The 12,066-nt window shown below is 36.6% G+C and overlaps 1 protein-coding gene across 1 annotated transcript; it reads right to left on the bottom strand.

Moving 5' to 3' along the window:
- Positions 1 to 475: 475 nt before the first annotated feature.
- On the bottom strand, positions 476 to 4,159 carry LOC103046740 (chemerin-like receptor 1). The gene is made up of 3 exons (XM_022663986.2): positions 3,960 to 4,159; positions 1,671 to 1,724; positions 476 to 1,561 (listed from the first exon to the last, which is right to left on the bottom strand). The coding sequence occupies exons 2-3, from the start codon at positions 1,672 to 1,674 to the stop codon at positions 489 to 491; spliced, it is 1,077 nt and encodes a 358-aa protein (XP_022519707.2). The 5' UTR covers positions 1,675 to 1,724; positions 3,960 to 4,159; the 3' UTR covers positions 476 to 488.
- Between the last annotated feature and the right edge of the window lie 7,907 nt (positions 4,160 to 12,066).

Here is a 12,066-nt window from a genome sequence, read left to right as displayed (position 1 = left end):
CCTCTTGCATCCACAGTTAATCCTGTTGGATGTGGTTCCTCCTTCTTGGTGGTATGCTGACATTACCCTGGACACCGTGGCTCTTGATACATCACAAAGACACGCTGTCTTGGTCACAGATGTGCCGGCAAGACATTTACCAACAATTTGTCCTCTTTTGAACTCTGGTATGTGACCCATAATGTTGTGTGCATTGCAATATTTTGAGCAAAACTTTGTGCTCAAATTACACATTTTACAAATTTGTACAATTAATGAAGACTGGCCACCAGACTGGTCCAATTTAGCCATGAAACCTCCCACACTAAAATGACAGGTGTTTCAGTTTCAATGTCCAACCCCTGTAGATACAAATGAGTATTTGCATGATTACAAAAAGCTGCAAAAGTAAAGGAAATAATGGTGCAACATTGTAGAATAAGGTCTATAAGATCTGATGGATTAATATGCTATCCTTCTTATTGACTGATATGCTGTACAGTCACGATCTATGTTTTATCTGCCGAACACTGAGTATCTTCTGTGTCTGGAACATTCTGGGAATGGGATTTGCGATGGGAAAGGGAATACTGAGACACCAGTAAGAACAAGTGTTCCTCAGCAAAGGCGCTTTCAAGCACCAACAGCACAGACTGCTTAAGCTTAGTTTTGTACTCTTTACACATGAACACATACAGGAAGGGATTCAGGCAGCTGTTTAAGAAGGCTAGGCCGGTGACCAAGGGGCCTACAACATCTAAAACCTTCTTGAAATCGTCAAGGTCCATGTTTTCATCCTTTCCCTTTGTTTCATTAGCCCATAAGTCAATAAACCAGTAAATGTGAAAGGGAAGCCAACAGAAGAAGAAGGCTAAGATCACAGCCAGTATTGTTCTAAGGGGCTTTAGTGTCTTATGTCTGAGACGTCTGATGCGTACACCGATGGCCACGTAAGAACCTGTGATTATAATGATGGGAACGAGGAAACCCACCACAAAGCGGAAAACTATCAGGGATTTGTAAATGGTTAATCTTGAGGTCTCTGGAAGGTCTAGGAAGCAACTTGTTATATTTTCTGTTTGATTAAAATGTGTTTTCCTGTAGATGAAGTAGGGAAGGCTAAGGCAGATTGATGTTAACCATATGACGACGCAGGTCATTCTGGCTTTGAAGATGGTTCTCATGTTTTGGACCCACACGACCACCCACGTGGACAGGCAGCGGTCTACGCTGATGGCTGTCAGCAGGAAGATGCTTGCGTACATATTAACCACAGACACCAAGCTGTAAGCCTTGCACATGAATTCACCGAAAGGCCAGTCAAAGTCTTTGGCCAAGTATGTGATGTTAAAGATCAGGAAAAACGTGAAGAGAAAGTCAGCCACTGCTAAGTTCAGAAACATAACCGTGTCCACCGTTTTCTTCACTCTGAATCCTGTCACAAAAATCACCAGCGTGTTCCCCAAAACACCAAGCACACATATCACAGCGTGGAGGAACACCCTAAGGTTCAGCAGGTGATTGGTTTCGGTGATCTCAGTGCTGTTTGTGATGCTCTCATTGTACAGATCATCTGTTTCATCTGTACAGGAAAGATAATAGAGTTAGAACTCAGTTGCACAGTTGTCTGTTTGTTGCTTAATATCAGTAAAATTACTGAGTCATGCTATTGAGGTACACCCCATACTCACTCATTTTATAGCAGTCCTGTCACCCGCCAAATTTTGAGCAGCAAACACTTTTATCTACAATAATAAAATATACAAACTAAGCAAATAATAACACATTTTAGTTTCACATATCAAGTTTTAATGTTTATTGCACAACATGTGAGGAAATGTGTGCACTTATGTTGCACAAAATAAATAAAAAAATTAAAAGGTAAAAGAAAAACTCAACTAAAACTTACAGGAGGTCTGAAGCTGTTTAGAAATGTAAAATTTTAAATGATTTAGTGACACTAGCAAGCTGAATTGTCTGTAGTGCACTTTGGGAAACTCTAAAACTCAGCTCACTGGTAATAAATAATAATAATAATAAAAAGAAAATAGTAATTGTGAATAATAACATATAATAATAAGATATAATATTTTTTCTAAACAATATACAAATGTGTGAAAAATTATTTTTTTCATACTGTTTTCATTTTATTTTTCAGATTATCAAACAAACCTTAATATCAGACAAATATAACCTGAATAAATATAAAAATGCACTTTTTAAATGATGATTTCTTTTATTAAGAGAAAAAAATAACCAACCCAAACCAATCTACCCATTTGTGACAAAGTGTCCCCGCAGACCTGTAGACTCTTAAATAGAACCTGTCTGATAACATGAAGCAAATAAAAGATCTCAAAAAGGAACACATTATACCCCGATCTGCAGAAATTTAGAAACAGATGAGAAAACAAAGTCATTTCTTAGGCTTTGGGACTCCACTGGACCACAGTGAGAGCTATTATTCACAAAGGGAGAAAACATGTAACACTGGTGAACTTTCCCAGGAGTGGCCGGCTGACCACAATTACTCCAAAAGGGCATGAACTACTCATCCAGGAGGTAAAAAAAGGATCCAGAACATCATTTACAGAACAACTGCAGGTCTCACTCACCTCAGTTAAGGTCTTTGTTTATGAAACAATAATAAGAAAGAGACTAGTCAAAAATAGTCTTCATAGGAGAGTTGCAAGGCAAAAAACACAAAAGAACACAATGGCCGGTCTCACATTTACAAAAAACATCTTGATCCTCAGGACTTTGGGTAAATATTGATATTTTTTAATGCACAAGTACGCAAGTCTTCCGTACTTGGCAAGAACGGACTTGGCAAGTTCGACTTGCGAGTGCGGACTCCCGAGAATGGGAGGACGCTGGACGGTTGTTGTGCGATTGGAACAGCTGTGTACTTGATGACATCACCCTCTTTGTGGAGCAGAAATCGTTGTTCCGAAAACAGGGTGGTGGCAGTGTGAGGGTCTGGGGCTGCTTTGCTGTTAGGACCAGCAAAGCAGCAGGATAATGATTCAAAACACACAAACAAGTCCACCTCTGAATGGTTAAAAAAAAAAAATTAAATTAAGGTTTTGGAGTGGCCTAGTTTAAGTCTGATTGAGATGCTGTGGCATGATCTTAAACAAGAAGTTTTTGTTAAAAAAAAAAACTCTAATGTGGCTGAACTAAAACAATTCTGTAAAAAATAGTGGACTAAAATTCCTCTAAAGAGATGTAAAAGACTCACTGCCAGTTATCCATTGAACTTAATTGCTATTGTTGCTTCCAAAGATGGCACAACCAAGTCATTAGGTTTAGAGAGCAAATACTTTTTTCACACAGGGCTGGATTGGATTGGGTAGTGTTTTTTTTCCTGGATAAATAAAATTATAATAAAAAAATGCTTTTTATATTTACTCAGGTTATCTTTGTCTGATATTAAAGTTTGTTTGATAATCGGAAAAATATAAGTATGAGAAAAAGGCAAAAGAAGGAAAAACAAAATAAATGTGTAGGGGGTAAAAACTTTTTCATGCCACTGTAGCTAAAAATGTACCTATTAGCCTTTTTGATAAGTAAGATGCATGGCTGAATTTGAAAGTGTGTGCACGCTGTATTTTTTTATAAAAAAAAGACAACAACCCCAAGAGGTTCTTTTGGATTAGTACCAAATACCATTTCCTAAGAGTCCTGTGATTAACATTGTTATCCTATCCATATTTAGAGAGTTACAAATCAAGTTGCATTTATGAACAAATGCACAGGAAAAAAAACATCAAATAAATCCCCACCTTCTGAAAGATGTTTACAGTATGACCAATTTATATAACACAGAATAATTACACGTCAAATCATTAATATAATATAGTAGGTCAAGAACATCACATTTTAGTCTCTGAAAGTTTTATAATTTGCATAAACTCATTTGTATAATGAGTGCATACAAATCATAAAAAAATATTATGTAATTAAAAAAAGACCCTTACCAGGATTTCTGTAACTTCTGAAGCGCCGGACTATTGCAACACGCTTTCGCTGCAGTATCAGTCCTTCTATTCACACTCTGTCCTAGCTACTCATTATTTTCTCCTTATCACCCATATAAGGGCAAAAGAGGATGGGTAAAGGAAGAGAAATCTGCTTCTTCATTGTTTCTCTGTGCTTTTTGCGGTCAGGGTGGGGCAGAACTCCATTAGCAGTGGCTGCTGGAAACAAGAATATGTGTTTTTTTCACTCAGATCTTGCAGCCATGATGATGCTGTAGTCATAATAGAAGAGAGAAAAGTAATGTATTTTGATAGATGAATGTAAAATAGGTCCAACACTGCTATACCTACTGATATTAGGGTAGCGATGCATGACGATATATATATTTTTTGGGTAATCTTCGGATCGGGTCGATGATTTGGCCACTATTTCAAACCGATATTGATGATGTCTTTATTGTTTGTGAGGAAAGGACAAAATGACACTGGCCATGCTATATTAAATTCCATTTATTAAAGATAATTTTCTATTAGTTTTTATTAGTTGTTATATACATATTGTTTTAATTGACATGTTTATTAAAAAGAGAGTTCAAATCTGTGACCAGTCTATGTAAGGAATAGTTAGCTAAATAAATGTAAAACCAACAAATTAAATGTTATTGTTTGCATATAGTTGGTTGGTTAAAAAATGGAAGGCAAACAAATGTTACATTTTTGTGTAGTCCCTCTGTAAGTGTGTATATCTGAATTGGCATCCGCAGATACAGTGCCTGTATCTGTAAAAGCTCACACACTATTATTTTGTTGGATGGCTTTTGATTGCAGCACACATTTGTTGTAGCATTGTTTCGATAAGCTTCTGCAATGTATCAATATTAATTTTAGTCCAGTGTTGCATTAAATTTTTCACCAAGATCTTGCATTAATGATGGTAGAGACTGACCGCTGCACAAAATCTTCTCCAGCACATTCCAAAGATTCTCAATGAGATTAAGGTCTGAACTCTGTGGTGAACAATCCATGTGTGAAAATGATGATCTCATGCTCCCTGAATCACTCTCTCACAATTCCAGCCCCATGAATTATGGCATTGTTATCTTGGAATATACCTGTGCCATCAGGGAAGAAAAAATCCATTGATGGAATAACCTGGTCTATATTCAGTATATTCAGGTAGTCAGCTGACCTCATTCTTTCAGCACATACTGTTGCTGAACCTAAACATGACCAACTGCAGCATCAACCCCACATCATTTACTTAGTTAAATCCAGGTGGGGACTTTTATTTTGGCCAGGCAGTGTATGTGCATGTGTAATATCAGATATTAATGTGTAATATCAGATTTCCCACATTGGTGCATCCCTACCCTTTAACATTTGAGCCAGTATATCTTATAAACTAAGGTGTTGATATTAACTCGACTTGATTGTTCTTTCTCAGCCAATCAGTAGAAGTATATTAGACAAAAAAAATATATAGGTCCATTGTGTGTAGCTTTTACAACATAAACTTATTATTTTAAATAATTATACCACAGTTAGTTCCGACCCTGCAATGTGATTGGCTGAGAGGCATTTTATGAGTAACATTATCAGCCGGTAATGCACTGTAACCGACACTCTCCATGTATTACTCTGCCACATACAGGTAACATAGCAATGACGCAGCACATACAAACCAAATGCAATGTTATTATACACCGCTGGGAGGCGCCGGATCCCATAGACACAATAGGCAGCGCAGGCAAAGACAAATAAATACGCCCAGCAATTCAAAAATACGCATTATTACACACATTATCAGCCCCCAATATCAGAGTTGTTATTATTACAATAAAAGCTTAAGTGTACATATTTTCCAATGAATACTGGGTATTTTACGCTGAATGTAAGGTAGACTCTTGTGTTAATGGACAAAACAGATCCAGTTATTGTGAGGCTTTTTACCCTTCCAGCTCACGCTTGGCGTTATTGTGTGTGGTGACCTTAGGGTCATGAGTGGCCACTGGAGAACATGACTTCCTCTTGATAATGCATTTTAATAAAGATTACGCAAGCTGTTTTACACAACTCAGTATCTGTTTCAGTAATCAGCAAGCTTTTAACTAGCTGCATTCACTATGTGCGAGTGACGCATGTAAGAAAGGTACTGTCTTTGAATCCAGATAAAAAGTAAAAGAATAAAATTGTGTTTTTTGTTTGACCTTTTAAACAGAAGTTTGTCTCTGATAAGCTAAAAAATTAATGATAAATGTGTTATACTGAATGTACTTACTGCTGCGCACTGGGCACATGTGTGCAAACAGGACTCTTTATGCTGTTGAGGTTTAACACTTTTTTTGTTTGTTTTTATCCCATTTTCTCCCCAATTTACAAGGCAGAATAACCAACCCACTTGCTAGGACTCCCCCTATCACTTGTGATGCTCCAACCCCAGGAGGGTGAAGACTAACACATGCCGCCTCCAATACATGTGAAGTCAGCCACCGCCTCTTTTTGAACTGCTGCTACTGCAGCATTGCAGTGTAGCATCACAGCGCACTTGGAGGAAAGCGCAGCGACTCGGTTCCAATACATCAGCTCACAGACGCCTTGTGAATGATGTGGAGAGAGAGCGCCATCTACCCACCCAGAGGGCCCTATGGTACACCCTGCGCAAGGCGTGTAGCATGGCGCGTTGCCATCGTACACCCGTCAACAATCTAGTTTTGCGCCTTGCGCACGCATCCTTAAAATAGCTTTGGCCTTTTGGAATATATTAAGGCTGATGGGCGTGGTGGTCTGGAAATGACGTGTGTTCAGGTAAATTTCTGGCATGTTTCTATCTTGGCAGTGGAAAAAAGCATTGCACGACTGATTTATATTTATGTTTACTACACAGACTTAATAACTGTAGCTTAATATAGCAGATATATACATTCTGCTGTTTGGGAATTTTAACAGATGCTTATTCTCACTCAAAAATTTTAAAAACAAAAAATTGAAAGAGAAATGAACTTCGACTGAACACTTCACTTCGCTATTATTTAACTGAAATTCACATTTTTTTCATATTTGAAAAATAAAGCATGTTGTTACCCTGGCGTCTGGTGCTGCCCGTCAATTATATAAAACTTAAAACATTTGAAATGCACAGAAATATAAAGCTATATGTTAGCGTTAATTTCTTATCACCAGGGCAACTTTATTAAAATATTAAATATATTAATTAATTACCTAAAATCTCGTCCAGTGCTTAAAAAAAGGCAGCATAGCAGAGCTTGACAACACGTGCGGTTTTCTTAAAAAATAAAAATAAAATAATAATAATAATAAATAACATCGGTAAATTGCATGTTATTAAATTCACTATAGCCACATATTTACTGTTATTTAATCAAGAGAAATCAAGCAAATGCTTCGCCTCTCTCTCTCTCTCTCCCTCTCTTTCTTTCTCTCTTTCTTTCGCTGAATTCAGCGCGAGGCTAAAAATAATATAAAACACAGTTTAGTTAAATAAATTAAGATGAATAAGGATCTGTGAAGTTAATCAAATATTGTCAAATATAAAGGATAGGTTGAGGTTTTGGTGAGCTGTTTCAATGATTTGAAACTGAACTGAAACTGAAACTTGTATTATTCTGCGCAGAAAGCCGGTGATGGTTTTTTAATAAGTTTATGTTTTATATTATATATTTTTTTATTTTATTTATGGTGATAGCTGTGGTGCTGTTGGTCGGTTTGTGTGTTTCTTATATTAAAGGTGAGGTGCAAGACTAGTACAGTCTGTATGTGTTTTAGGTAATTAATTCTATCTTCATCTGTAATGAGTTTTGAGTAGCTTTCATCTTTTAGCTATTTAAATTAGACTAGATGATGAGAATGCAGCTGTGGGAGTTTTTTTTATTTTTATAAAACTATACACAATTGTGCACCTGATTCATCTTCTTCATCTTATCTGCTAAAAAGATGAAAGATTAAAAAAATGCCAGTAACACACCTGTCCCCTGTACATAACGGTTTGCGTGTCCGATTTGAATCTAAATTATTATATTTCTACTAATATGATATACTCACCCATCCTGGGAGCTCCTCAATTTCATGTACAGTTTTTTTTTTTGTGACAGTGGTGTTCATTTGGTTTGTTTGGTTCGTTGGCTCATCACCCCTAAACCTCTAATCCTAGAATAGCCCCTGTCTATAATCACATTTGATTCTGAATTATCTTCCATGCCTGTGTGCAAGACAGGTTGGTTTATGTGCTCAAAAATATTATTACATATTTGACAATACGTTAAATACAATACATTTACAATTAAATACATAACATTTCCACAGGGCTGGCCTTAACATTGGTGTTGGCAGGGCCAGATCCAGATTTGCAGAATTATAACTACAGTTCTCACATAACATCCTGGGTTCTACATTTTAAACGGCCCAAAAAACATTCTGCATTATCAGAAATGTAAATAATTCCTCTTTCAACGTTGTTAAAAAGTAAAACATTAGAAAAATAAAATAGAAATGAGGATTATGTATATATTATAGCTATATAGACCAGGGGGGATCGAAGGGTTCGTTCGATCCCCCCCACCCCCCCTCAGCCACTCCAAATCCAAAATCGGTAAGTTGCTGAGTGGAGGGCTTCTATTTCTTTACAACTCCCCTGCGTTAAAAGTGCCGGGCTCGGCTTAGCCCAATAGTATAATTGTACATGTAACACCAGATTATTACTGTTATTATTGCGATAACTCCAAAGTCTGGATTTTAGTTGATTTTTAAGAAAAGTAGGTTAAGTGACAATAACATTCAGTCACTCACTCTGCAATGCTGACGATCAAGCTAGGGTGTATTTTACTCTCAACATGCCTGTTGCTCCTAAGGCCATATATAAAATACAGTATTGAGGTGTAAAGGCTCTTAACACGCCCTGGTCCGCCGGCGTGCCATAAAAATATCATATTTAATATCTGGCTGTGTTTATGAATACTTATAGGTTCAAAAAGACACCCAATATACCATTTTAAAGCTTTTCAGTTATCTAGCCTATTTAGCCGTATCTCCTTTCAGAAAATAAACATTTAAGGCGAAATATGCCTAGTTTATGAAAGTTATGAAATATTATTTTCATATTTGCGTTTTTCGTACGTCCATATTTGATCGAATGCGGACATGTTATACACCATTCGAACCGTCTGCCTCTCCGGATTTTTACAGAGTACACAAACAACATTGAACTCAACAGTTAGCCGAGTATAGATTATTAAAATACTAAAATCTGAATATAAAAAAACTATATTTTAAAATGGTAAGTTACTTTTCCACACAGCCTGCAATGTCATGAACAACCTCTGAAATATTAGTGCCAGATTCATGCAAATGCAGTTTTTCTACATTGCCACTAAAAATGCACACAAAGTTTGATGTCGGTTGGGTCCCAAAATGTCTGATTTCCCGTAAAATGACCCTAAAGGAGAGGAAAAACAGACAGACAATGAAGGAACGCAACAGAGACAGACAGCAAGAGAGATATAGAGGAGGGAGAGCAACAACAGACCTAGGCAACAGAGAGAGACAACGAAGTCCCAGCACAGTTGTAGGAAGATTTGAATAAGACAGAACACTTCAATTTATATTATTATTAATTCATGTTTAAGTTTTAATGACCATACCAATAGTGTACCTCATGAAGTAATTCTTATCTATTTATGTCAATAGTAGAGAGATAGACAATAAAGGACAGCAACATCAGAGACAGACAATGGAGGGCAGCAACAGAGACAATGGAACAAAGCAACAGACAACTGAGGTGAGCAACAGAGACAGACAATGAAGTCACATCACAGATGTAGGAAGTTGAGTAACACTTACATTTATATAAAATTTATGTTAACAGTGGGGAGCAACAGACGAACAAATAAGGACAGCAACAACAGATTCACAACAAACTTATAATGAATAAAATATGTCTAAATTAAAAGGTTTGAAGTGTGCTCGTGTATTTAGGGGGCATTGGAGTAGAGAGCCAAATGAAGCCCACTTTTGGGGGAAAAAGACCCCCACCATCACAATGCTGGCTACGGGCCTGTATGAAGATGTTTTACATAAATGTAACTAAGTAAATCTAAAATTTGACTTTTTATTTCAAACCACAGACAGAGGAGAAAGTTACTCCAACAAAAGCAAGGTAGAAAAGCTCAATAATCAAGAAATATGTGTGTCCACATAGAGTATTTTAGACACCTGTCAATGTACAATAACATTATTTAGTTTAATTTAAACATTATACCACATCATTACTGTGAGTGCAGATGCTGTCAGTCTGCCTGCACTGGACTTCTCTCACTCCACTGATCATGTGATGCTTCTGTGTTCCGATTTTCCGAGCTACTGATTTTTACCTGTGCTCCCCTGTATATATACACCTTAGATTGCCATGCTCAGTGCTGAGAATTGAATCTAGTTTTCCTAGCTCTTCTACAACGCATTTTTTGTTTTTGCCTTTGTGTTAGGGACCCTTTTTTTGTATCTCTGTTTATCGTCTTCTGGCTTGCCGAATCTATTGATTAAATGTGGCCGACCGTTTTGTCTTTTTGACTCCTCTTTGCCTTGTATTTGCCTCCCTTGTATTGCTGCATTTATCGAGAATGACCCTGGTTTGCCTGAATACTCTCTGGTATGTTGTTTATACTTGCTGCCATTTTGTTACTGATCCTGCCTGTCTTCATTACTCTTGTAAGCCTAGTTACTTTAATAATACATTTTGTGATTTGTCTCTGGGACTGTCTGTCTTGAGTCTTGCCTGTGCGACAATTATACCAGTTCATATCTAGTACATCACTGCTTGATTTTTGCCCATGGATTGGCATAAAGTTATCCAAAAGCAGTGTGTAAGACGGGTGGAGGAGAACATGCCAAGATGCATGAAAACTGTGATTAAAAAACAGGGTTATTGCACCAAATGTTGATTTCTGAACTCTTAAAACTTTTCTTTGCATTATTTGAGGTCTAAAAGCTCTGCATATTTTTTGTTATTCCAGCCATTTCTCATTTTCTGCAAATAAATGCTCTAAATGAGAATATTTTTTATTGGAATTTGGGAAAAATGTTGTTTGTAGTTCATAAAATAAAATAACGATTTTCATTTTACTTAAACATCTACCTATAAATAGCAAAATCACAGAAACTTATTTAGAAACTGAAGTGGCCCCTTTTTTCCAGAGCTGTATTTCTGTGTTTTGTATTTGCACCACAATGTCTCTGTTTTTCTGTGCTAAATTAAAACTCACAGAACAATGAACAGAATAAAGTGTAAAAATGTGTGCCATATGCCATCTATTTTGAATACCAGGGGACAGATGGGACACGAAACAGAATCTCAGCTGTGGGTGAGAAATGCACGGCACTGTTAAGAAATGCTTTTTTCCGCTGTGCCTTTGAGAGTTATTAGAATACTTTTAAGGACACGTTTTTGCCTGTCTGACTCATTTCTGTACAACACACCAGAGAGGAACTCTCAGGGTCTGACGATTTCTAATAACTACAAAACACACGCTTGCATTTTCAGTTATTTTTATTTTGAAACATACTGTATTTAAACACTGGTGTATACTAAATGTGTTGAAGTAGTAATATTATTTAATTATTTATTAAGTTTATTAAGTTTTTACTTTTAATGAGTTAAACTTTGGCTGCAGAGATAAACTACAGTTACTACAATCCTTAAGGCAGCATGCACTGGTGACGATCAATTTATCAAAAGATAAATACATTACATTTTTACAGATAATGGGTTTTAAGAGTATTATTTGAACTTGAATTTGAATAAACATATTTGGTGAAAATACATAGAGGTGTTAAAATAAACGTGACAAGAGCAATGGCTGATAGTTACATTAGCTGCCTGACCATTTTATGCTAACATCACACTTACCGAAAAAAACTAAGAACTGTTAAAGTGTCACGGATGACCCAGGCAGGGAGACGAGGAGGCGGACACAGGTTCAGGTAGGGTGAAATAAATAAATAATTTATTAAATAAATAACAAAGAAACAAGGAAAAGAGGAACAAGTAAACATGTAACAAAGAAACACAAATAACCAATAACAAACGAGCGATGATAAT

Source organism: Astyanax mexicanus, chromosome 18 (genome assembly GCF_023375975.1).
Source record: "Astyanax mexicanus isolate ESR-SI-001 chromosome 18, AstMex3_surface, whole genome shotgun sequence".
Classification (NCBI taxonomy): Eukaryota; Metazoa; Chordata; class Actinopteri; order Characiformes; family Acestrorhamphidae; genus Astyanax; species Astyanax mexicanus.
The sequence above is the reverse complement of the archived record's forward strand: the minus strand, read 5'-3'. Positions and strand labels throughout refer to the sequence as shown.